We start from the raw sequence: 27,516 nt of genomic DNA on the forward strand, positions 1-27,516 counted from the left end.
GTAGATTATTAAATCCGGTACATAGCTGTTCATAACATCACTACTCAACATGATGATTTCATTTATGGTGCGGGTTAAACTTCAAGCAGACATCTACGTACTGCAAAAGTTTCATTGAATTCTGTCCAGCCAGTTTTCTGTGATGCTGTGAAAAAATCTGGCGGGACAGACATACAGACATACAGAAAAATGTATGAGACTGGTTTCAGGTTCTTTGATGTATAAAATGTAAATATATTATTGAAACGTTTTGACCAAGGTACAGACAAAACCCTTCTTTAATTCACCAATTAGAGACAGCAGACAGCTTGAAAAGGAAAAAAAAAAAAAAAAACACTTTTTGGATTAATGAACAAATTAAGAAATAAACAATTGTTTTTTGTTTGTATAAGCAGAAAGTATTGTGCAAAAGTCTTGAGGCACCCTTCATTACTTTATATTAAATTACATTCTGTAGAACTGGAAATGCTTTACTGTGACAGACTGCAAAGTGCCTAAAGATGCTATTAAAAATTTGTTATTTGTGTACCAACCACTGCAGCAACCTCATTTCCCCTCTCGTCTGTTCCAACCACTGTGCATTTAGCATTAGCAGTATACTAATCAGATAAAAGGCTGATCATCTCTCATCATTTGGTCCATACCTTAAATTTTTTATGGTTACTGTAAATAATTCATAGGTCACTGTGTCACGTAAAGTGATAGTTTTTTTTTTATGTCTTAAATCAAAATTGTGGTGCATATACTGTAAGTAAATTACAAGAAGTCTTGGTTGTTATGCATTTTCCGCTCTGCACACCGACTGTGTAGTTTGTTACCCGGAACTCGAGTACACTGTAAGTAATAGGGGCAAAATTCTATAACCCTTATTCTGTACAAAAAGTGCACTTCAGAATTGAGCCTCATATGATGCTCTGAGTTACACTGAGTTGGGATCTTTTAATATTATGGTGCATTTAGTATAAATTAAACTCTTTCTATTCTCTGGAACTAAACTTGTGAGAACCGTTTCACAAAGAAAAATATAAATATATGTGGAGTTTTTTTTTTTTTTTTTTTTTACAAAATCCATTAAGCACCATGATGAAACTGGTGCTTATTAAAAAAAAAAATCTCTCATGAAGGCAAGAAAAAAACGTATCTCTTCTGCAAAGGAGAAGTTCATTTAGAGTTAGCAGACTCAGAAATCAGCAGTTTATTATTATTATTTTAATTATTTTAAAATAAATTAAAATAATCATATATATATATATATATATATATATATATATATATATATATTATTTTTTTCCCTGTTGTGAAAAGATTTAAAGAAAAGTAGGAAGCGAGCTAATAGGATATTTTTCCAAATTCCCGTCCCTCTCAGTCTTCCTAGACTCCCAGACCCAGACGGCTGTCCCATCATTTAATAAACAATACCCACTTAAACATTATTTAATCATCATTTAATAAACATTATAGTCCTCAGACATTGTGTTTATTGTAAATGGGTCAATATTTATTCCAATGCAACTAATTAAGCTCCTTAAAGCTACTACAGATGTGTATGAAACAACTGCACAGACACGTCTTTGAATTTTTTTCCAGTGTTTTATTCAACCTGTTTTCTATTTCACATAAATCAGAAAGCCACTCAGTCTCTATGAGGCAAAGTGTGTCGGAGTCGAGAGGAGGCCGGCGCACAGCGCAGACTCACTCTCTGTGTCAGTGTACACTGCAGATATACACTACATACACATACAGTGCATATGTACTCATATATTATAAATCTATCATTCTGTCCTAGAGATCAAAACTGCTCTAAAAATAAAGTGAAACAAAAAAAAAAAAAAGAAAAGAAACGTGCATTAAAAAAAATGTGCTGAACTTTTGCTACACGGGTTAAATCATATCGTGCTTCGGAGGGAAAAAAGTTCAGAACTCTAGTACATGGACGAGAAAAACGTAAGAGTGTTACTTGGATTCATGTGCAAATGTCTGTCACAGTACTACAGAGGAAGTGATGCTTGTGTGTTACCATGGTGTGATACCAAAAGACTCAGCACTTCTCCATACTCATCATCATCATCATTATCTACTATCAATAATGTGCTGATTTACAAGAAACGCAATGCAGCGTGCATCCTGACTTTAACAAGTGATTTAATAAAAACAACTTTAACCGTATCATTCAAGTCTGTCTGATTCAGATCACAAAATAATTTTGGTCAAAGACACCAGCAGAACTGATTACAATAAACATTTCAATGCTGATGAAATACAGTAATGGTGAACATTTGTGGAAAGAAAAGTATAAAACATTAACTTAGATGCTTAAGATGATAAATGGTCCATAGGAAAAAAAAATCAGAATCATTTATAAATACAGTTTTATGTATGGAATGCAAGATAAACACACACACACACACACACACACAGAAAAGAAAAAGATAGATATTCAGAATTGACCAGCCAGAGGGGGATGATTTAATAGTGAAACTGTGTTATTTAGACCTCAGATGTAACTCCGAGCGTTATTCAGAAGATACGCTGGAGTTTGCATATGAGGCAGGGTTTGAATAAATATTACATCTTGGTTCCATGCGATACTGAATTACCACCTAACCATTGCTTTCTTGGTTTAAAAAAAGTTGAATTTGTCCAAAATGTCAATGTAACCTAAAGTTTAGACTATAAATACACTATATAGTCAAAAGTGTTTGGCCAAACCAGCAATGACATTGTATCCAAATACACACACTTCAATATGGAGTTGTTCCCCCTTTCACAGCTATAACGGCTTCCACCCTTCTTGGAAGGCTATCCACAAGATTTTGGAGTGTTTCTGTGGGAATTCATTCTGTAGAGAATTTATGAGGTCAAGCACTGATGTTAGACAAGAAGTCCTTATCCTTAAGGTGCTCAGTGGGGTTGAGGTCCAAACTCACCCCACTGAACTCATCAAACCATGTCTTTATCGTCCCTGCTTGGTCCACCGGGGCACAGTCATGTTGGAATAGAAAAGGACCTTTCCCTTGTTAACTGTTACCACAAAGTTGGAAGTAATGGAATTGTCCATCCAAGATGTCTTGGTTTGTTGAAGCATTAAGATTGTCCTTCACTGGGGATAAGGGGTCTGACTGAAACACCTGAATTCAATAATTAACAGGTTTTGACAAATACGTTTGTCCATATACTGTAGTGTTCATTAATGAAACTATGGAATTTATCCATACATCTAAACTACTGGAAAATCTCGTCTTAAAGACAAATCGGAGAACTGCATAAGCTCCAAATGTGCATGAAATCAGAATTGGACAGCAAAGGGAGCTACTTATGACAAACTCTGAATAGGCACCATCCCTGCATTAATATCAACTTTTGGACTTAAGTCTCTCTGCACATGGCCCACACAGGACAGAAGCAATTATATTTAAAAAAAAAAAAGAAAAAAAGAAAAAAAGAAATGATTTGTAATGAGTGTAATATTATCTTTTGGACCTGGAAGAAAAGGAGATAATGCCATACGGAGAAAAAAATAAATAGAAAAAGAAAAGGCAGCAGGCAGTCGCTCATTTCTAGCAATACCGAAGACAGCATCTCGAACCGAGAAAACACAGCAAACTACAGGAGAGAAAATCTTAAACATCAAACTCATGACAAAGGACAAATGAAAAAAAAAGAAAGTTTAAAGATTACAGAAGAACAAAGCACGCTGTCGTAATAAAAGAAAAAGTTCAGTAACTGTGCAATTTCGATTTGTAGTCGGAGTGATCGAGCAAAGCACCTGATTCAAACGAGATAAGTTTACTCAGTGAAATTAAAACCAATCCCAGCATGTGACATCAAATAAAAACACATACAATACTCAATCTTTCTCATCATCACACTCCCCCGTGTCATGCTTTCAAAGGTACATAAAGTGCTTAATCTCTTCCCTTCACTTAACACACACTTTGCTCGGCTGTGTTCCAATACTGTTTTACTCTTCTATGAACCCTCGATGATTCTCTGTCACAACACTAACACTCGCAGTTGACAGTCATTTTCATTAATATCTCTACTGCACATTTTTTTAGCATAAAGCAACGTCAGAGTTTTTTGTGTAAAGTGTTAATTAGTTGGTTTGCTAATTGTGTCAGACTTATGTGTTAGGCCTGCAGCGGTGCAGAGTTTAATGTTCTACTTTATTTAACACAACAATGTGACGCAAATCATTAGCTGATTCCCTAAAGAATCACTGACTGCTAAAGAATCCTGAATTTGTCATTCTCTAAAAGAAAAGAGTTGTCGCCCTTCAGGATTTAAGTTTGACGCCCCTCAGCTAAGGTGCTAATCAGCTTGGTGGTAAGTAGCCAGACTATTTTTTTCAGAGCTGGTAAAAGCCCCCAGATTCTTTATACAATCATTACTCTTCAGTATAAACAGTAGAGATTATTCTGCATGACTTTGTACTGTGGGAGGAAACAGGAGTACGAGGAGGAAACCCACCAAGCACGGGGACAACATGCAAACTCCACCGACACAGACCCCGAGGTAGGGTTTGTTTATTATAAAAGAAAAGTTTGTTATAAAAAAAAGAAATCGGGACATTTATAAAGCCGTGATACTAACTAAATTGCAATGCGATTGGAATCAGCACTATTGTATCATATCAGAGGGTCCTTAGTGATGATATTATCGCGGTTCGATTCGATTTGTATCCCTGATGAATTGTAATACAGCTACAAAAAAAGTTAACCTGAATGTTGAGACCTGATTGTCCTTAAATAAGGATTTGACATTTTCTCCCAGCTACATACTGTCTAAATAACGGTCTAAATATCTGTCATTTCCGCACCACCGGAGGTTAGTCTTTTGCCAAAGTTCTTTCAGATTGAAGATATTTGTTACGTTTATAGTTATCAGTTGCTAATAAAGCGAAACAATATAAAAAATATAAAAAATGTAAGAAAAAGAGTATAATCGTTTTAAAGTTTGTTAAAGTTTCTTAATTATCCTGGGCCCCCTTGACTGATTTGGGGGGGTGGGCGAGGGAGGCATACCATCACAAGGCGCACACACTAAGGCCAATTAGTCTAATCTGCATGTTTTTGGACTGTGGGAGGAAACCGGAGTACCTGGAGGAAACCCACCAAACTAGGTGGGAATCGAACCAGGACCCTGGAGGTGCGGGGCGACAGTGCCAACCACCACACCACTGTGCCACATAGTAAAAACTGGGTATTAATTTTGGAATATGGTGTACAGTAAATGAAAAAGTATTTGCGGAAAGCAAAAAAAAAAGAAAAAAAGATTTAAGTACGGTAATAAAACATTTGTCGTTTGTTACTTCCATCATTAATCCTGTAACATATAATTAAAACTGAGAAGAACTGATTTAATCACTTAAGTCTATAATGACAATATCTCGATTTTTCGTCAACCTTCATACAGTAATGGAAGAACAGTATTGGAACACAGCGTCACAACAACGACAACATGAATGACAATGGGTCTTATATAATTACACACATTATTTCTCAATATATATTTGGTTCGCGTTAAGCTATTTCCCTTCTTTGTCACCTCTGTGCACACACACACACAAAAAAAAAATATACAAATACAAATCCTTGACCAAATATATTGACAGGAACATAAAGGATTTTCAGTGCTTTACAAATTCACATATTTTAACTCTTTATCAGGCAGTGTCTATACCTCAGTGATCCAGACGTTTACTCTAAACAATAGGAAAACAACATGGGGGGATGGGCGCCGAGCCGAGCCGAGACGAGACGACGGCTCTGGGAGTTTACTGCTGGGCAAGAGAAAGGCAGCTTGGCTTTGTACACCAGACGTGAAGGACACAACATGTAGAGTGGAATGGACTGAAACCTCAGACTCGCTAGACACTTGTCCACTTGTATACACACACACACACACACACAGAAACACTTAACATGTAGACGTTACTTATTACAGTACAAGTTTCTCACACTCTCTCACACACGTCACAGACGTGCGCCGGTGCAACACTGAAGTAAACGCTATTTATTAGATATATATATTTTTTTTTTTCTTTAAATCCTGTCTAGATTTAGATTCCTTACACAGATAAATTAAATATATAATTCTATTTTTTTTTTCAAATATACTCTATATCTTTTTAAACGTATCATTTCTTAACATTTTTAGGCGATAGAATCACAGTTTAGTAACCAAACACTGTAATAAAAAATACAGGTCTTCGTGGATATCTGGCTGCAGTGTCCCTTTGTTTCACATTCGGCCACGTGACGGGTGCGAAATAAAACTTAAAGGGATGTGGAGTTACTCTCACCAGCCCGAAGCTGATGTCCAATAAAAAAAAATAAATAAAAAAAACCATCTGTTAGGTTTTATTCCTCTTATAACCTCAGCAGCCTCATTTCCCCTCTCGTCTGTTCCAACCACTCAGTATCACCAGGCCTGATCGTCTGCACCTGTTTCTCACTGGTTCATGTTAGATTTATTTATTATTTTTTTGCTTGTCTGGCTCTTTGTAAACACAATATGAAAAAATGAGGGGTGAGGTCAAGACTGTGACAAAGAACTAACACTGTGGACTGCTTTTTAAAGAAAACAGCTAAACCGTTAGCTACGTGCACATACGTGTACAATATTTCTTCAATCCGATTGAAATCATTATGACCACAGATTCCAATTTAACCGTTTACATGGACGCTGATCTGATGTGCTTTTGCACAAAGTGTTTAATCAGAATGTTACATTATTCTGCTTGCTGTGAAGCACCTAATCTACCGGAAATATAATCTCAAATATTGAGGTTAGGTCAGGCTTTAGATGTTTTCTGATAAATCCCGCCCTCTGCGTTATGACTGGCTACAAGAATTCAGTCTCATCTATGATTGATTAGATGCTTCACTGTGGAAAATATGTCCCAATCAGAGCTCCTTCCTCAGGAGCCAAATTTTGAAAATTTCACACCGCCATCACGACCGCTCCACCCTATTTTTCTTGTCTTTGTCTTTTAAAGTAACTTTGAGTCATTTCAAACCGGTAAATTATTCACAATTGATTACATTGGGTGCGATAGAGACACTCTTTTTTGAATCGATTGGAATCGGGTCAGATTGTTCCCATTATGGGGTTTATATGATGCATATATTTATTTATTCTGATTGGGTTATTATTCTGATTCTGTTCTGACACTGGAACATGTAAACACACCTAATGTCTCCTCATAGGAAAAAAGAAATCTCTTTAAAACAATGATCGTCATGTCTTTAATTTATATACTTTAATACTTGCATAGACGTACAAGTAGACTGTGCAAGTTGTTGCTATAGAAGTATAATGTATTAGAAAGGACGCTTTGGTATAAAGCTGTGATTTAAATTTTCGCTTTGAATTTAACTACTGCTGTTATTAACAAATAATAAAATGAATTAAAACCATCCAAATGATCATAATCAAGAACAGTATGAAGTGGCAATTAAATTCTAATCAAAGGCGTTCTTTAATTAATAATTGTCAGGCAAACTAATTAGCAGAACTTTGAACAATAAATAATTGGGGAAGCACTTCACGCCTGGAGTGGTGGAGGATGATGGGAGCGAGCGTACATTCAGACGCCAATCACAGCCACGTCCCTGCCCTCAGGCACATCCCTGAACCCTATCGATTTGGGCACAAAGCGCTGACCTTCCCCTCAGCTCCTAGTCAGACATTGTTCCTAAAAATGACAAAAGTTGTCCTTTAAATTTTAAAGGCACTTTACTACTTTGACATGGCTCCTACGATTATTTAAAACAGTCCAAATATCGACCGAAAAAATAAGTGATTAGGGTTTTATGTTGAATGGCTGCGTCTAAAGTAAGCGTGGCTACAGTATGTGCATCCTGCCAAAGGGACACTGCAGCCTTACAGTGAGACGACATGCTGAGAGTCTCCTGAAGCCTGAATCGATCACATCGCTTTTCTTCATTTAACAGAAAAGACTTCAGGAACCGGAGGATTCAAAATGAACTATAAAAAAACAAAAACAAACAAAAAAAAAAACCAGCAACCTTTTGATTGTGCCTCCAGTTCACTTCTTCGATCCATGACGTTTGTCTCTCTATAGCAACCGTTCTCAAGCGTCAGTCAATGAGACGCAGAGGAAAACAGGAGGGCGGGGAGGAGCAGAAGAGAACGTCACATTCCCATGATTCCACAGAGCAGACGGAGGTGTAGGAGCCCGGGATTGGACTCGCCCGCTCTCTCTCTCTCTCTCTCTCTCTCTGTTTTCTTCCTTTGTGTAACAGCAGTGCACAGACGTCTTCTGCCTGTTTTGCTCTGGCACACACTCTCACACACGCACACACTCACACACACACACACAAGGATGCGGCTTTATGATGCCCGGTGCCACCTGGTGGCTCTACAGGGGATGTGTCAGTGGTAATGAGTCCGCTTCTCGTCAGAGTCTGAACCGTAGTCTCTAAAAGTTATACCTCTTTGCAGACTTAGTAGAGAGTCCTTCATCTGAGAGATCACACACACACACACAGAAAACAATGAATTATTTCTAAATGATTTCTATTTATTTATCTATTTATTACTGTTACATGTACATTTATACTTTTATGAAGCTGACGTTGGATCTTATGGTATTGATCCTGACAATGCTTCACACTGTGATCCTTAGTTTGTACAGTAAGTAGCGTAAGTAGTGCACTATGCATGAATTACAACAAATGTAATTTATAGAAGAGAGGTGTTCAAGTCAAACTGGGACTTGTGGTGAAATTTCTCATAAATGAAGGAGTAAAACTCAACTGACATCAGATCTCAAGCTTAGTACGCTAATGTACTTGTTAGTCGCAGAAAAATATCTGAATGTTGCAATTGTCTTAAAGAAGGCCGTGCGTCCGTGAATGACGATCCTGGCCGATGTGGCTCGGAGCACACTGCAGAACATTCAGCTGGAAAATAGACAGATAACTTCTTGCCAACTTGAGAATGAGAGGCATCTGTCTGTGGAAACTGTACACACACTTATTCACCAACTCCATTAGCACGTTACTGGAACTCGGCTGCCACATTACCCTTACAGTCCTGCCCTGACTCCAAGCCATTTCCACATGCGTGGGAGTTCCTGGGAGGCCAGTGTTTCAAACGTAAAGCAGGCAGATGGTATCTGAGCACTAGTGAAACACTGGGATATGCGCATTACTGTAGCAGGGGATTATATCGAGAAATAAAGGGAGTTTTTACTCTAATAACTGTATTCTGAACAAAAGCAAAAGTCCCGGTTTGACTCGAACGCTTCGGATAATGTGAGCATCCCAATCAATCCATTAAAGAATAGACATTTACACATTTTAGATTTTTAGATTTTTTCTCATGTTCTCATCTAGTGTGTCATCTTTAATGTTACATTTTGTGTGTGTGTGTGTGTGTGTGTGTGTGAGTGCATGAGCACTCTTTACCTGGTCTAGCAGCAGAACCGATGATTTGATAATCTCTCTCCATTTCTGTAATTCAGCTTCATGGAAGCGCTGCTGAGACTCTAGAAGCTGAGCCCACTCCACCTGCGTCTGCGGTAATTTACTACACGCACGACCCACACACACACACACACACACATACACACACACACACACACGTAAACATTTCATTTAATAGTCTCAGTGCCGATTCCTCCACTGGATGTGCGGGCATGAAGAGTGCAGCTGGTGGTGTTTGTGTAACACATTAGAGCGGAGTGTTGTCGTGTCATTACACACGGTTCACTCGTACCTCTCGTCCAGCCGTAGGCCTTGCCAGGTCATTAGGCTCTGAGCGGAGTACTCCAGCATCCACAGCTTATAGAAGAGCATCATGTTCAGGAAAACCAGCAGCACCAGGCTGAGAGAAACGGGATAGATTAGAATGAAAGAACAAAATAATCATGAAAAAAAAAATTCATTGGTTGATTTGATTGTCTGATTTGTCCAGGTATCTGTGGTACCTCAACATACGAACTTTAAGAATTTTTGTTTTAAAAACGGAAATTTTGATAAGCTGTTAATTAAGGTTAAGTGAGGTTTAATGTCAACTTCGTTTTCATGTCCTTTCTAAATGTTTTGATTGTTTTATATACAAACAAATATGATTATAATATTGGAAATTGGTAATATTGGTAATATTTTTGGGTGGCTGGAACGGATTATCTGCATAAATATACAGCAGTATATACAGTATTGGTGCTGATTTTATGTTATACATATAATACAGAAGATGTGTGTGGCCAAATAAGCTACTTTTAAAGTTTATGCCACATGGAAGTGACCAATCTTGCTTCCCTAAACATTTCAAGTTGCTAACCTAAGCCATTTTTCAGTGTTATACTGTCTCGTTTCGAGCAATAATTATTTCAAATGCAAATTATTCATATTTCTTTATTTGTATTCATACTAAAATTGGTTTAAGCTTCTAAAAGCATGTAACCTGTAAAAAAATTGTTGCTTAAATTGAAGCATTCCGGTTTTTGACAAAAGTTTAAAAATCTGTAGTGTCCGTAACCATGTCAAATTCATGTTGCAATATCATAACAATATACACTACCGTTCAAAAGTTTTAGAGCACTTTCTAACTCCATGATGGTTCCTGATTTTTATTTCTTTCTACATTGTAAAGGAATGCTGAAGGTGTCCAAAAAATGCATTAATCTCCTTTGAACAGTTAATGGTGAGATGTGTCTGCTACTTCTGCTCTGTAAAGACTTCATAACGCCTCTAATCTGAGGTGCTGTTAATTGAAGGCTGATAACTCTAAATGAACTTCTCGTCTGGGGCAGAGGTAGGTTTTGGTCTTGCCCTCCTGGGATGGCCTTCATGAGAGCCAGTTTCATTACTTGACAATACTGTTCTTGCAAGAACTATTACAGAAAGGCTGACCTCTGTGTCTTAAAATAACAACTAACTCTTGTTTTTGTTGTTGTTACATAATTACCTAATTCCATATGTGTTATTTTATAGTTTTGAAATCCCCAGTATTGTTGTAGAATGTAGAAAATAAATCACTAAACAAAAACACAGAAATTTGCAAGTGTTCTAAAACTTTTGAACAGTAGTGTATATCATTTGCACTTAGGAATGATACACTTTTTCAGGTTTCATGTCAAATCTAAGTTGGCCAAGTTTCCCCTGAATGACAATTAGGATCACTGAAAGATTTGATTTAAAAAAAAGTTACGGACACTACGGGCATAAAAGGGCAGAAATTGTATTTAGTAAATGTGTTTCTTTTTATCTGATGAAAATATAAATGCGTATGCGTATTCAGAAAAAACAAAGCATGGATCAGAAGATAAGAAGCATTAAGTATTATAAAAATTGGTGCTATATCGCACTCACTCATTCTTTGTCTATACGGCTTTATCCTGTGTTAAGGAGTCGCGGGGGGCCTGGAGCCGATCCCAGGAGACTTAGGGCACAAGATGGGGTACATCCTGGGCAGAGGCCCATCCACCCATCATACAGTGTTATACTGTATGCTTTTATCTGGAAATTCACTTTTTCACCCAGGTGAGACACTTTTTAGCACCAGTACCATTTTTTGGCTGATTATTTCCAACGAGAATACTCGTTTCTCTTTAAGTCGCCTCTGGAATAGTTTAAATTCATACGTTCGAGTAGCGCTGTATACTGTAAACATTACTACAGTATATCTTAATAACCAGATAATGAGATTTCAAGAGATTCCTGTTCCAGGTATAAACGTTTATTCAATTTCATGTTTATTTTCTGCTAGCGTTACTAGAGCAGAAGTTTTCTCATAATCAAATTATTTTAATGCTAAAGGAATTCAGAGAATTCAGAACCTCACTCAGTAAACCCTGTTAAAATCTGCCTATAGACGTTTAATCAAATATACTGTTGTTTTATGTGTGCAGCAAAATACCTTATGCAGATCCTAATGTCAGCCGAAGGCGGAGTGAAGAAGAATAAACACACACACACACACATACACACACAAAGAATATATATACATGAATACAAACCCAAGCGTAAAAAAAAAATGTAGAGAGAAGCAATAATACTTACACGAAACTGACAATGAGCAGCAATTTGGAGATTTTACAGAAGGCTCCGCCTCCAGGGGCGTGTTCAGGAATATGTCTCGTTTGCGTGGAGCCTGCTAGCAAAGCCACAAGCAATTATACGATCAGTAACACGAGTTTGTTAGAGTGTGTAAAAGAGCATGTGTGTGTATAAAAACATCGTACCTGAGACATGCTTGATTCTATGGATGACCTCCTCGTCAGTGGGCGTGGTCACAGGGCTAAGCGTTTCCTCCAGGTGAGGCGTGCGCAGGTGTGGGAGGGGCCTTTTTCTCCGCCTCAAGGTGGAGTTTTTCAAGGCCTTAGCTTTCGGGGAGGGCCCGTGCGCTACTAACAGGAGGTCCTCTGCTTTCGCCAGCTCCAGCTCTGAACGAACACACAGAGATTTACACAGAAGAGTTTTCAACATGATAAAAGGTAGTGTAGTAGTGCTCACAGCATTTGGAAATAAAGTGACAAACAGGTCAAGCTGCAGCGTTAAGAGGTAGTTTCGCAAGAACGTTGTGTAAATGTTGCTGTTGGTCGTCCTTTTGCATCACATAACTAACCCTTTTTATGGGTTATATATCCACATTGTTTGCTTGCTTTTTAGGATTTTTTTTGTCCTTTTGTGTTCTTTTTAACAATAACAATCTGTTTAACCTGTCATATGATATAAGATGAAAACATTTTGCTGCATTTAACTAAGACTCACAACTTGAAATTTCCCATCTCCGACTAGGAGAAACAAAAGAAAACACCACTTCAACCTGGAATTCCTATTTCAAAAGTCAGGAAGATCCCCTCTAGCCAGAGTTTAGCCCATGACATCACGCTAACATGGTCGCTCGCACACTTTAAAGGTTCCATACAGTATTTTAGTATTTTTTACTAAATTAACTGAGTTTCCCCAAAAGTGTGTGCGTGTTAATGTTCCTGCTGAAACACCCAAACCCCGATAGAAGCTTTTTTACAACCCCCCCCCCCGCTGAAAAATGCTTTTTCAGTGTTTAAAGTATGTGCAGTATATGAGCTCATCCTGAGCCACACCCCTCCAAAGAACACCAGTGCTGAGCACCAACCTGGGGAAGGGAATCTTCTTATATGATGTCACTTTAGGTGGGAATGTTATTGCCTTCTTTAAACCTCAACAAAAAACAAACTATTTGCTATTACCAAGAAAGTAAATACATCACAAACTCATAATCACTTGAAAACTATGTTGTTCCAAGTACAATTTTTATTTGTCTTTAGGCACTGTGTGGCCTTTTACAGTCAAATGTGTTCCCATTTCTTTTATTTAATTTTATCTACATAATTTAATTTAATTCATTGAGGGGGTCAAGACTTTTTCACAGTCTGAAATCTAAGTGTGCTGCTCACCAAGGCTCCTGAAGTTCTCCTCCATTCCACTCCAGAAGTTCTTCTCGATGAACCCTTTTACCAGTCCCCAGGGCTGCTTCCTGTAGCGCAGCTCTGTAGAAACCCTGCGGCACAGAAAGCAGTCACCTTAAAACTAGCTACAGTGGAACCTTGGATTACGAGCACAATTCGTTCCGGTAGTGGGCTCGTATTTAAATCAAAGCGAATTTCCCCAAAAGAAATCATCATTCCACAGCCCAAAAAGGATCAAATTATTTATTCCACAGCCCTAAAAAATAAATACATAAAAAATTATTTAATTAAATTAAATCCCGCCAAATAAGGTGCGGTGAAGCTAAACTAAGAATAGAGGAAGAATCATTTTTTTCAGTAAAAAATCTCTGCTCGTTTTGCGGAACATTTGCAAACTGCGTTATTTGCAATCCAAGGTTTCGCTTACAAAATGCAAGAGATGTTTTTTTATTTTTTTATTAAATCATTTGCATACCACAAAAGGATGAGTTAAATATGGCCTACATTTGATTTTTTTAATTTATTATCAAGTATCAGGAGAAATTACAAGGGTGAGTCAAAAATGATCTGCACTCTGGCTGTAGAATTTATTTTAATTTACATTAAAATAAATTTAATTCACAAAAAACAAATACATAATTTTTTGACATAACCTCATTCCTTTTCAAAACACTTTGTCAATCTGTCAACAAGCTTTTGTATTCGCTCATGTTTTATTCTGAGCTGTGAGACACGAATGCATCGCTGTCTTCACTTCTTCATTAAAAGTAAATCTTCATCCTCATATGGAAGCTTTAGGGAACAAACAGGTAAAAGTCTGATGTAGTGAGATCAGGACGTCCTCGGATATCAGTCCTCTGTGTTTAATCTAAGGTTTAGACTTCAGCTCTTTAATAAGCATCTCACTGTGCCTCCAAAAGGCGCAGTAGTAAAGTGCTCGTCCTATTTTATTTATTGGAGATTGCGAATTTGATTCCCAGGTGATGCTGTGAACTCTTGCAGCCGGAGGTCTAAAGGATGAGAGGTACTTATTGCTCCTACATTAATAACGGCTCTACAGCCAATCAGGGGCAGTCCTCAGAATGTGTGACGCCGCCCCCAATGAGAAAACGCATGATACTCTTCGGCCCTCTGCACTCAGAGGTGGTAGTAGCCTTAATGTGGAAGGAATTGGACACGACTAAATTAGGGGGGAAAAAAAAGCGTCTCACTGTAATGATCACTGTTGATTTGTTGATCCTTTTTTCTGATAGGGTTCCAACACTTCTGGCCCTTGAGATGAAAACCTTTCAGAAAACTGTAAGCGTTGATGAATTTTTTAAGCTGATGGTTGACTTTTAAACTTTTTCTCTGTCTTTTATATTACTAGAGTGCGGATCATTTCTGACTCACCCTCATATTATTTACAGCAGCAGTTGATCGAGTGCTTTTTTATTTTAGGATGAACTAGAACACAGTATAACGCACCTGAGGCGACACTTGTTCTTGGCTACGCGGGTGAGAGTGTAGCGGTTGAGCGTGTAGAAATAGTCGTGATAAGGAACATCGTGAGTGACAACTTCTGCATCGATGACGTAACACTCGTTCTCCTGGCTGGCTTTGTACAGAGTCTAATAATCACACACACACAGAGATGGAGAGAGATAGAGAGAGAGCATTAACAAGACACGTCTGGAACAAGTAAATGCACGGTGAGATGTCTCCTTGCATGCGTATATGTATGTGTGTGTATGTGTGTGTGTGCGCCAACAGAAAGATTCTGACCTGAGTCTCACTAACGTTGGCTGTTTTGGGAACCAGTGGGTTGGACAGCGAGATGGTGTACATGATCTCCCTCCTCTGGTTTCCTGCTTCTTCTTTCTTCCACGGCTGAAACACTACATCTGTGGAATTATGTGTGTGTGTGTGTGTGTGAGTGAGTGAGTAGGGGGGCAGAAATGCAGTACTTCTGAATGAACACTCTGACTATGATGATGAGATTAAGTGAACCAACCTGTGAATCGGCGCTGCTCCATGAAGTCGGCCATGAACTGCGACTCGGTGAAGAGGAACGCGTACATTTTGTCCACGCTGAACTTGTACACCTCGTTGATGTACTGACGGCCGGTGAGGTCAGCGTGGAACGCCTGTACCTCCACTTCTGAACACACACACACACACACAGAGTGTTCTTAACGCTGTATACTAGATGTGTTAAAAAAGCAGACTGTTTGGATCCAAAACATAGAAGAAGAAGAAGCTAGGAGTTTTATTTCACCATCACAGAGAAGCAAAACTAAAGATGAAATGCACTCTCATTAGATGTCAAGCTCTTTTAAAAAAAAAGCGGATTCATACCCGGTTTTGTTTCTATTTATAATCTATAACTTCATTTCAAATTCGTAGATTGATTAGTCTACCGTCGTCGTGTGTATCAGACGAGTCGCTGAGGTCCGTCGGGATGTCTTCGTTATCGTTGAAGTCGAGAGAGGGTGAGGACACTGGACCCAGCGGTCCTGCTGCAGGCTCGCAGCTCCTCTCGTCAGCCAGCAGAGGCAGCGTCAAGAGCTCGGGGTCTGGCAGGCAGTCTGTGTACTCCTCAGGCGCGATGGCGAACTGCAACCAGCAGAGAGCGCTACTTTACACCCGAACTGCATCACACCGGGTTAGGTTTCAGCAGGCGGAAATAAAGTGGAAGTGAGCGTGTGTGTGTGTGTGTGTGTGTGTGTACTCACAGACAGAGGCAGTTCTGTGCTGCTGGGGGTGGATGCGATGGTGGAGTGTGTGATTGATCTCTTGTGGGATTGAGGGCTGCTGTCCTGCTTATTCTCTCCGCTGCTCTTAGACGAGTTATCGTTACTGACCTCGTTTTCTTCAGTGGGGATCTCTTCAGAGTAACTACAACACACACAGGATAGATAGTTCAGAATCTCTTTGTTCATCCTTGTCAAGTGTGTTGTGTGAATCCCTGTGTGTTAAATGCTTTACCCCATAGTGTTAAAGTCATCGTCAGGCGGGACGTAATCCTCATCGTCGCTGGTCAGCCCGAGCTCGTTGCCGTAGCACTGATGGACAAAGTGCCACAGTTCCTTAGGACACAGGGGCTGGAGAAAGGCATCAGAACACACATTCAGCACAGGCGTTACAAATGATCTCAGATTACACTTAATATACACAATACAGACAAAAGTTTTTGACTTATTCTTTGTCTTTTGGATAATCTCTTTCAGGGGTCGCCATAGCGAATCATCTGCCTCCATCTAACCCTATCCTCCGCATCCTCTTCTCTCACACCAACTAACTTCATGTCCTCTCTCACTGCATCCATAAATCTCCTCTTTGGTCTTCCTCTAGACCTCCAGCCTGACGGTTCCAACCCTAGCATCCTTCTACCGATATATTCGCAATCTCTCCTCTGAACATGTCCAAACCACCTCAATCTGGCCTCTCTGACTTTATCTCCAAAACATCTAACATGGGTTGTCCCTCTGATGAACTCATTCTTGATCCTATCTATCCTTGTCACTCCCGAAGAGAACCTCAACATCTTCAGCTCTGCTACCTCCAACTCTGCCTCCTGTCGTTTCTTCAGTGCCACTGTCTCTAAGCCATTGAGCATCGCTGGTTTCACCACTGTCTTGAACACCTTTCCTTTCACTCTCGCTGATACTGGTTGCATTAGACAAAAGTATTTGACCAAACCTGCAATACCATTGGAGCCAAATACAACTCCTGAAAAACAACCCCACACCAGTTCCAACATAACTGTGCACCAGTGCACAAAGCAAAGTCCATAAAGAGACGTGGATGAGCGAGTTTGGTGTGGAAGAACTTGATTGGCCTGCACAGTCCTGTAAGTGAGTCCTGACCTCAACCTGATAGAACACCTTTGGGATGAATTAGAGCGGAGACTGCGAGCCAGGCCTTCTCGTCCAACATCAGTGTCTGACCTCACAAACTCGCTTCATGAAGAATGGTCAAGGTGAAAAGTTGATATTGATATTGAGATCACTCATGCTCTGTAATGGCTCTAATCTGAGGTGCTGTTTGTTAATTGGTGATTTCTGAGGCTGGTGGTAAGTTTTAAAAGTCTCACTTTCCTGGGAAGGTCTTCACGAGAACCAGTTTCATCGTGGTGCTTGATGGGTTTTGCAAATGCACTCAAAAATGCCATAATGTTAGTTATCATGTCTTGGTGAACTTTAAATGCAGCAAAAGCAGGGATGTTAATAATTAGTTTTCAATCAAATAATTGCTGTGAGGAACTTAACAAATAAAAATAGTATTAACCAATACGGATTGTTTTGTGTCATATTTCTTTGTAGCTCACATATGGATTAAGTTGTAAAAGGGAAAAAGGGCACACTTGTAGTTCATGCAGTGCACACTATAGAGATCGTGCGGGTGACGCAGTTAGTGATGTTGCTTTGTTAATGCTGTCAATTTAGCGCAAGTGAAAGATGGTTGTCAGGGCTTATACAGTTGAGCATGCCTGAGAGGTGCTGCGATGGTACGCGATAAGCAAGTGAGCGTTGAAAAGGAGAGATAACTTCGTACATAACGGCTGACAGAAAGTACAACAGCGATCCTTTAATCAGATGTGTGAGATGTCTATCTGCTGGTTTCTCAGCCGAATATAGACACAAACAAACAGGAAGCAAAAGAAAAGAACTAAGCGTAATAAAATCAAATCAGCCATTGGCTATTTTTAGTGCACATAACAGCTTGGAAGTCAGGAGGTTATACACTGGAGTTAGAATTAACTATTTGTCTTGAAATTAGACAAATCTGTATCTACTGTAAACATGGATTTGATTGAACATACAGCTGTCCATCATGTCACGTCATAGGGAGAGCAGGGATTAAAAGTACATTCACTTTGTTTGATATAAGACATGCATTTAAGTAAAATAAAAAAAAAGATCAACACAGCTTTTCAAACTTAATATTATGTCCATAGGCATCTTGAAACCAAAATCACTTCCTACTTTAGCGTATGGTCTGGGACGACTCCTTACAATGCTGCAGTGGTTTAAGATGGTTTAAAACTTTGTGCGTTACATACACTATACTGTACATTACGGCATAGTGAAATTCCCTCTTTGTATACGATCTAGCTTGGGGCCAGCGCTGGTTTAGTACAGTGTCTTCGGAGAAGGCTTGCTCAAGGTGTCCATAACGGCAACCTGGCGGAGCTGAGACTAGACCTTCTGATCAGTAACCCAGAAGCCTTAAAGCCACTGAGATACCACAGCCCAATGGTAAAAATTGTATTGATTTTTGACGACCATCATATTTTATTTAGTGTATTAATTTGCTTGACGTTTTGCTATTAAAGTTTTTACATTTTATACTCATTTAAATATTATAGTAATGGATTGGAACACTGTCCTGGGTTAGCTTCACGGTCTGCTCAGTTACTCTAATTATTGCCATTTCACACAGACTAAATTTCATACGACTTTATCGTTATTATAAGGAGGCAGAAGTAGTATCTCAGTGAGTTAAGGCTTCTGGGTTAATGATAGCACTAGTAGCATAGTCATTCTGGTTTCGTGATGGCTTTGAAAAACCTAATTACAAAGCAAACACCTGTGTAAATTAAAGTTCTGGATAAACTGCTGCTTGTGCCAAGGACAATGCTTTAGGGAACATGTGAACGTCCTCAGTCCTTACCTTCTCCAGCAGAGCGTTCTGCCAGAGCCGGAACATCATCATGTACGTCCTGTCCCTGGCCCCGAACGATGTGAAAAAGTGCTGGAGTGGAGACAAAGTCAACCATGATAATCACAGTGTTAGATGGTGCTTTAGGAGTGCGGCTCTACATGCCTCATTCTGGTTCATTCTTTCTTTCATGCACAGTAAAATATATGATATTGCATAAACGTAACCTTTAAATGTTAATATAAAACAGTGACCCCTAGATGTTACCCAACATTTAGCTCATCTCATGCGGTTAGCGAGTGATTGTCGTTTAAAAGTGTTTGTGTCACCTTCTCAGTGTCTGTGCACACTTGGATGGCGTTGGGAATGAGACGTGCTGTCTTTTCTTTTGTCATGAAGCAGATATCCTTCAGACGCACCGTCAGCTACACAAACACAAACACAAACACACCATTGTCAAACACTCCGGGATGCATTACAGCGTTATTAAGTCTAACGCGAACCGGGATCCTTTTCCGATTGAATGAGAAAGACTCGTACTAGTGTCTCCCAGCGAAAGATGTTGCTATAGAAACAGATCCAGTTCTCGGAGAGGTAGAGTCGGCCCTGCAGTAGGATGTCCCTCTGCAGAGCACAGGAGTAGTCTACAAAGGACAAAGGTCAAATCATAACACTTAGTTCATGTCACTATTATAGGCTGTACAGTTATGAACAGGTATGTTAAAAGTGTCCTGATTGTGTCTCTACGGTACGTACCCACGATGAGACGCTCTGTGTCCGGGAGCTGTTTAAAGAGCTTCCTAAAGTCTTCATTTCGCTGCTTGTACGTGGGGCTGAGAACCTGCACGAGACACGAAGCAAGACACGAGGACGCACACGGTCACTAAAAACGCTCACGCAACTTTTCTCACACGTTTGTCTTTAAAGTTAGGAAAAAAAAAACAGTAATAATTAGCAAAACCCTGCTTTAAAAACATACAACATAAAATATGTTTGTTATTCCATGTTACAGTACACGAAAGCACTGTTGAATTCTCTCATCTGATTGGTTATCGATTAATCCTTGTTCGAGCTCTAAGAGAAATCCTACATCGATATAAATACACATAGGTCTAATCAGTAACATCATTTTTAAAGCCTGAACCAAATTCTGGGACTGTTAAGGCCAAAGGTGGTTACTATTGTGATTTATTTCTATTTTATCACCGTGGTAGGACATCCGGTCAACACCCACACTCCACGGGCATTTTGGGAACGTCAGTTAGCCTAATCTACCTGTCTTTGGACTGTGGGAGGAAACTGGAGAACCCGGAGGAAACCCACCAAGCACGGGGAGAACATACAAACTCCATGCACACAGAGACGGACCTGAGGTGGGAATCAAACCTGGACCCTGAAGGGTGCAACACCACAGTGTTTAGTACTATTCCACTGTGCCGCTATATATATATATATATATATATATATATAGAAGTTTCCTTTATGCAGAAATGTCTTCAAAAGCATCTTTTTCTTATGCCATATTTTTGCACATGTCCAAGACTTTTGCACAGTACTATGTAAGTAAAACAGCTGTTAGGTTTTACTGAGCTTGCTGGAGAATATGAGTTCTTCTGGTAACTTTGTCACACTTTGCCACATCATACCACCCTGTGTCTGATTATTTTCCTGTAACAGCACGGCCCCGACATGTTATCCATTACATAACCACTACATCAAGTCAGAGGCAAGGAGTTGTCCCCAGCACACAGAACATGGAGATGTCAAGCCCATAAGGGTTATCGCTTTAGGGCTGCCCTTTGGAAATGCCACGATGACTCACCACCGAGATAACATCTGTGGGCGCATCAACTGGTGGAGCAGGTGAACAACCAAACCCCTGTGTAATCTCTAATCTAAATGAGCTTTTTGTGAGTCTTCTCGTTGAACAGAAAATCAATAGGCTTGGACGTCACTGTTATAAATAATTAAACACCCCATCTTCAGTTTAATCGATAGTCACTGAATGTGTAACAGACAAGAATGATAAGAATGCTGGCATGTCCCTGTAATGTACAAAGGATACACAGTTATAAGATCAAAACTTCATTTGTTTCTCTATATAACCCTCGGCTACACTAATGCACTCATCCCAGTGTTTCGCTAGTGGAAGGTGGAAAGTTTTCTCAGAGCTATGATTGGACTGCTTGCTTCACATCCAAAACACCGGCCTCCCAGGAACTCCTTTAATAACCCAGTCATGTAGAAATGGCTTGGAGCAAAGACAGGACTGTATGGGGGATGTGTTCCTGTAATGTGGCGTTGGTAAATGCTTTCACCACAGACAGATGTGTCTCTTTCACAATTTCGCAACAAGTTACCAGTCTATTTTCAAGGATCAGGCGTCATATCAGTAAATGTTTACAGGACTGACTGCAGTGGGCTCCGAACCACCTCGGTTGGGATCGTACTTCATTCACTAGCGTACGGCCGATTTCAATATTTAAACGTTCTACCGCGGTTACGAGTCTCATCACCGCACTGTGCGTGAAGCCTTGTGTAATGTCAAGTCTTCATTTACGAGAAATATCATCAGAGGTCCCGGTTTGACTCGAACACCTCTCATAAAACAAACAAAATCGTAACTTACGGTTAAGTTGTTTAACTTACTGTTAAGTTTTGAACTATATTAAAGCTGTGTAATCACAAATGGTCCTGTGAAGCTCAGGCTAAAGTAAAGTTTTAAAACAATGTTAAAAATTTAAAAAGTAATTATAGTTCAACTACACTACATTACATTACATTTCAACTCTTCTACATTTCATTTTATTATTTTTTATATTTTATTATAGATTTCTTAAATTTTTATTTTTTATTTTACTATTTTATTACAGTATTTTATTTTCATATTTTTTTATTGCTTGTACATAACGTAAATCTAAAAAAGTCCTTTACATCTAAAGTTTATTTACATATTACTTATATTTCTCATTTGTAATTTCTCTTATTTTCACACTGAAGCCTTCCTTTTGAATCTTTAGGTCATCAGCAGTCGTATAAGCATTTCACTTCATATCATATTGTATACGACTGTGTATGTGACGAATAAAATTTGAATTTGAATTTAGTTGTTCCGGCTTTCCAGAAGGTTTTGCGTCCAAAGACGTACTGTTAATCCCTAGCTGTGAATTTACCTATTGGAAAAAGATTTGAGCTAAATTTGGGAATAGAGTTGACTGACAAATTCGTAACATGTAAGGTAAGTTTTATGAATATCAGCTAATTTGACTTGAGTTAAACTCAGTCTCTGGTTAACTTAGACTCTAAGCAGGTTTTAAGTTCTTTTCTCAGAACTGGTAAACTTTTTAAATAGATACTTGATTAGAAAAATATTGTTAAAATGTTCTTCGTGAAGCCTCTTAAACATTTACAAACCTCTACATGACCTGCACCACCCTACACTACACACCTGCACAGCACCTCTATAGAAATCACAGTACTAATCGTACACTGACTGCTGAAAACACGGGCAACAAACCAATTGGATTACATCACACCGGTTCATAGTGATCCTTTGAGAGGTTTTAATATTACAGAAATCATGGGTTCAAACCCGTTGCACCACCAAGCTGCCACTGACCGAGGCTTCTAACCTTCAACTGTGCATTACTATACTTAAATGTAAATCCCTCCTTGTTCATTCCAAACCTCAACAAATTGCCAACTCACAGCCGGGATGTCCTCGTCATCCTCGTCCTCTTCTGATGAGCTTTCCGTTGAGCTCCACGGCAGTCCGTAAGCCGAAGCCGAGCCCTGAAGGAGCCACATGGTAAGACTTTCCTCCAGCTCCAGCAAGGTTTCCCAGTCCCTCTGAGGGACCTCCATGATAAACTCCAACACCCACAAGCACTAAGCAAGATGAGAATGCTACTGTAGCAAGCCTTCTGATGCCCAGTTACAGATGTACAGGTGAGAGCAAAGAGAGCTACCTGAACTTATAATGTTCTCTGCAAGTCTACTAGTCTGTGCTGCTGACTAGCGCCACATGATCCTGGTGTTTGTCACACAGAAACTTAAACAGTGGTGAATGACCTAGAGTAACCCCAGGAGACAGATCTGTTATTATTCTTGCTTGTTGTTCTTCCCGCCGGGCAAGCGTGTGAGTGGCCCGGAGCGTCGCGCCTTCCAGTCGTTCTTCTCCTTCGCGACTTGAAAGGAAACCATTTATAACTTCGTCAATCAGGTCTGGTCTCTTTTTGCCTCTCGTCTTCTCTTTCTCAAGTTACTGCGACTTTAGTTTTTGGGTAAACTTCACTTGAAAAGCGCCGGTACAGATACGGCAGGTTCTTAAAGAATGCAACAAGTTCTACAGCATTCATCAGCTCTGATTTCCTAAAAAAAACGTCCCTACAAGTGCCCAGGTGTTGCAACGTCCGATCTTGTTTTCTTCGCCTGCTTCCTCACACCGGTTTAAAACTCGATATCGATGCTCTTTCTCTCTGTTTGTGAGCTAAAAAAAAAAAATATACAGATCACGCCATGAACCTTGCTTCACTATGCAAATCAAAACCCGGAAACTTCAAAGGAGAAATTTAAATCTGTTATTTGCTTTCTTTCCTTGCAAGTGTGATTCCTAATGTCTATCAGGGAACGAGCTGCTCTGATATCGTCTAAATTCCTGCCATCCTCATTTCATCCAGGGGAAACACTGCTCATATGAAACCCATCTTCAGTACAAGACACTATTAATAATCTACAAGTCCGCATACATCTTAAAGATGATGCTCTGTGTGGGAGTATGCAAAGTTTCTGTGTGTGTGTGTGTGTGTGTGTGTGTGTGTGTGTGTGTTGTGCCAGGAGATGAATGCGTAAAATGTTAGTTACCCATTAACTCTAAAGACAAACAAAAAGAGCTGTCGGTGGCTGGTACCAGGAGCAGCCAGCGTGACACTCCAATAAAGTCATCAGTCTTACTCGTGTGCGTATCCGTGTACACACACATACACATTGTGAGATGAGGTCTTCCCCATCGCACTGGTGTTTATCTATCTATCTATCTATCTATCTATCTATCTATCTATCTATCTATCTATCTATCTATCTATCTATCTATCTATACAGTTTGGACACACCTTCTACTTCCATCTTTCTTTCATTATAAAATAGTCCAAATTACACAATAATCTCATTTGAACAGTTGATATTGAGATGTTTCTGCTACTTATTCTTTGTAAATAAATCCATTATAACGGCTCTAATCTGAGGTGCTGTTTGGTAATTGGTGATTTCTGAATTGGTGGTTTTTGGTCTTCTTTTCAAAGAATTTAGGGCCTGTCCACACGGAGACGCGTTTCGCTGTATACGTATACATTTTTTATCGTGTTGGCGTTTCGTCCACACGGATCCGGCGTTTTAGAAGACTGAAACCGCTATGTGGATAAATCTGAAAATGACACCCTTGCGTCTTCGTGTGTACGGCCAATCCGGATATTTTGTGAAACGATGATGTCATCACATCACGTGTCGGCTGCGTCACACGTAACAGCAACAACAATAATGGCGGACTACATGATTGTGTTTGTGTTGCTACAAAGCCTGCTAGCTTTATTACAGCCAAATCTATTGCTTCTATGCAACTGGTATGAGGAACAAGCGATAATGGACAACACCATCTTGGTTCGTATACAGCGCGCAAGGTTATGCGCATGCTCGAAGTCTTCTTCCCTGTGTATAGTGTATCTCTATGGCAGAATTACAGCGCCCCATACTGGTCTGGCATATATACTACACCGTTTTCAGTGGTTTCGTGTGTACGCAGATATTTCTTGAGACGACGCCGTGTTTAAGAAAAAAAATGATCGGATAGGGAACGCACCGGCTTCATGTGGACAATCTGTTAGTTTTCTTGGGAAGGTCTTCATGAGAGCCAGTTGTTGGGAACTGACTTTTGTTGCTGTTGTTGTTGTTGTTATTACTTAATTGCAATTCTCAGAAATTAATAATAATTTTTATAATATAGAATATAAATCCAAACTTGTGTCCAAACTTTTGCCCTACTACTGTATTAATAAATACACAAATAGTAAAGACATATTGCTTCTGAAATGTTTACACCAATAATATGTAAAAATAGAGGCATTTATCCGCTGGATCATACACACTGTTTAGACTATGCTTGTCTGCATAATTTACGTACATCCGGGGGATCGAAAGCCTCTGTGAGCATCAGGTTTAACTGTAAATGTCTAACAATCGCTTGCATGTCCATGTTAAACGGTCTGACTTTCTGCTCCGTGCTTCGCTGCTCTTATCATCGTCATCGTCCTGGTGTCATGAGTCGGGCCACAAACCGGAAACTAGACTATAAATTCAGGAGAAGATCCAGAACATGCAAAACAGTCCTTTCGGCAGTTTTATAGACTTTGCAGACGCTTTTGAAAGTCAAATACTGAACATCAAAGATGGCCGAAGTACAAAACTCAAAAGGTGAGGAAAAGTACAAGGGCTTGCCTAAAGATGTACTCTACTACAAGCAGAAGTATGACTTGAAATTTCGACATCAAGTCGAACCATGTGCTTAAAGTACAGTGTGTGCTCTGAAGAAACTGTACAAAAATACTTCTTAAACAAGCAGGTTTGTTTGGATATCTATCCGCCGAGTTACTGATAAACCAGAGCTGCGACCTTTTCAGAGTGAGATTCTGAAAATAAGGGCGTAGTACAGAACTCTGGGCCCTGTTGGATTCCTTTCTTGATCCATACGTATCTGGCCTTGAATAGCCAGTCCCACACCCTGACTATGACATGCATGAGGCAGTAAAATTATTTACACACGGGACACCGAGAAAAGAACTCTACATCTGTCCATCCATCAAGAAACCTCCGGAGTCCAACTAAGGACCGTGGAGACCAATGGTGACTATTGTATTTGTGTCCATTTTAACACACGTGGTAGAACCGCTGGTCTTTTAAGTTTTTCCACACACTACATTCAATCTGCATGTCTGTGGGAGGAAACCGGAGTACCTGGAGGAAACCCAACAGACACGGGGGGAACATGCAAACTCCATTACACACTAAGAACACTCAGTGCCTAACAAATTCAAATAAAAAGTTGAAGTGGAACAGATCAGAGCCGGCAACACAGCAGAGATCAATGACGATTGAAAAAAATACAGTATATACAGTAAAAGCCTTGATGGTGTGTGTTAACGGGGAGACTTGTCAGGTATGTCAGGAAGTTATCATTACTTTTATAACGGGGTAAATGAGAATGCTACCAGAAAATGGGAATGACGTCACAGAAATGTGGAACTCTTATGCAAAAATGAGCATATTGTTATTATTATTTGGTCATAGAAGCAACCTGAAAACAATGTGTATTTCTTCGCCGAAGTGACCCAGTTTAAATTTCTTTTGCTCAATCATGTTTGTTAAAATGAGCTAAAAAACAAATAATGCCTAAAATGCTCTAACAAAATAAATGCAATATTGCATGAAAATATATCAGTCATGAACTGTCGCCTTGCACCTCCAGGGTCCGGGTTTGATTCCCGGTCAGGCTCGATTCCCGTCTCTGTGTGCATGGAGTTTGCATGTTCTCTCTGTGATTGGTGGGTTTCCTCCGGGTACTCTGGTTTCCTCCCATAGTCCAAAGACAAGCAGGTTATGGTCACTAGTGTGTGAATGAGTGTGTGTGTGCCCTGCGCTGGATTGGCACCCTGTCCAGGGTGTCCCCCGTCGTGCCCTAAATGGCTCCAGGTCCCCGCGACCCTGAATACAGGATTAAACCGGTATAGAAGATAAGTGAGTGTGTGTTGCATGTATGATTGTGAATCTCTCTGTCTCTCTTTCATGCACACACACATAATTCTCTGTCGTAATTAAGTCTGTTGTCTTTTACGTGTTCATATATTCAAAAGTACAAAAAGTGCTAAATGATTAAACCCAATGCAAATACTTTCATGTGCAAGTCTTGAGTCTTGAGATTGATAAAGCCTGAAGGTTGAAGATTTGACTTGGTGGGTATCTATGTTCGGATCTGTCATTACTTGGCTCTGATAAACACAGCGGATCTCTCACCCACGCAGCAGCGTCATTTAAATTATAAAGCGTGATCCATCTTTTTACGACGTCTTCGTCAGTAGGTGGTGCGAGTTGGACTGATTCTAAGCCACGCCCACCTTTAACTACTGTGGGTTGTACTTCTAAGAAGGTCAAGTCAGGACTCCGGGCTGATACCAACAAGACATTAAGGAAGAGATCAGGTTTAAGTGATTAGCGAGTGTTGAAGATTTTTTTAACAAACGTATGATGATTATGATGATACATTTTTCAATACAATGCAGGCGGAAAAAAAAGTAGGCAAATAAAACCACTATATTCTTTCTGTGCATCCGGTTGTGCAGAACTGGATCGAACCAGTCATACTGTAGGTCAGACTGAATTCTTGTAACCAATCATAACGC

The 27,516-nt window shown here is 39.6% G+C and overlaps 1 protein-coding gene across 2 annotated transcripts in view; it reads right to left on the reverse strand.

Annotated features, from left to right (window-relative positions):
• Window positions 1-8,078: 8,078 nt before the first annotated feature.
• gramd1bb (GRAM domain containing 1Bb) overlaps window positions 8,079-27,516 on the reverse strand; it is an 89,819-nt gene continuing 70,381 nt past the window's right edge. Inside the window, exons 10-27 of one of the 2 annotated variants that reach the window (XM_053500527.1) lie at window positions 23,526-23,545; window positions 19,826-19,910; window positions 19,610-19,713; window positions 19,399-19,494; window positions 19,082-19,162; window positions 16,394-16,509; window positions 16,141-16,303; window positions 15,826-16,021; window positions 15,420-15,566; window positions 15,191-15,309; window positions 14,894-15,036; window positions 13,415-13,518; window positions 12,218-12,418; window positions 12,036-12,126; window positions 11,893-11,904; window positions 9,748-9,855; window positions 9,438-9,558; window positions 8,079-8,490 (exon numbers count right to left, since the gene is read on the reverse strand). In XM_053500527.1, the coding sequence (XP_053356502.1) occupies window positions 8,401-8,490; window positions 9,438-9,558; window positions 9,748-9,855; window positions 11,893-11,904; window positions 12,036-12,126; window positions 12,218-12,418; window positions 13,415-13,518; window positions 14,894-15,036; window positions 15,191-15,309; window positions 15,420-15,566; window positions 15,826-16,021; window positions 16,141-16,303; window positions 16,394-16,509; window positions 19,082-19,162; window positions 19,399-19,494; window positions 19,610-19,713; window positions 19,826-19,910; window positions 23,526-23,545 (1,997 nt within the window). In that variant the 3' untranslated portion in view covers window positions 8,079-8,400. The remainder of the gene's footprint in view (window positions 8,491-9,437; window positions 9,559-9,747; window positions 9,856-11,892; window positions 11,905-12,035; window positions 12,127-12,217; window positions 12,419-13,414; window positions 13,519-14,893; window positions 15,037-15,190; window positions 15,310-15,419; window positions 15,567-15,825; window positions 16,022-16,140; window positions 16,304-16,393; window positions 16,510-19,081; window positions 19,163-19,398; window positions 19,495-19,609; window positions 19,714-19,825; window positions 19,911-23,525; window positions 23,546-27,516) is intronic. The other variant, XM_053500526.1, reaches the window with a different exon arrangement.

The sequence above is a fragment of the Clarias gariepinus genome, chromosome 7, assembly GCF_024256425.1.
Source record: "Clarias gariepinus isolate MV-2021 ecotype Netherlands chromosome 7, CGAR_prim_01v2, whole genome shotgun sequence".
NCBI classification, from domain to species: Eukaryota; Metazoa; Chordata; class Actinopteri; order Siluriformes; family Clariidae; genus Clarias; species Clarias gariepinus.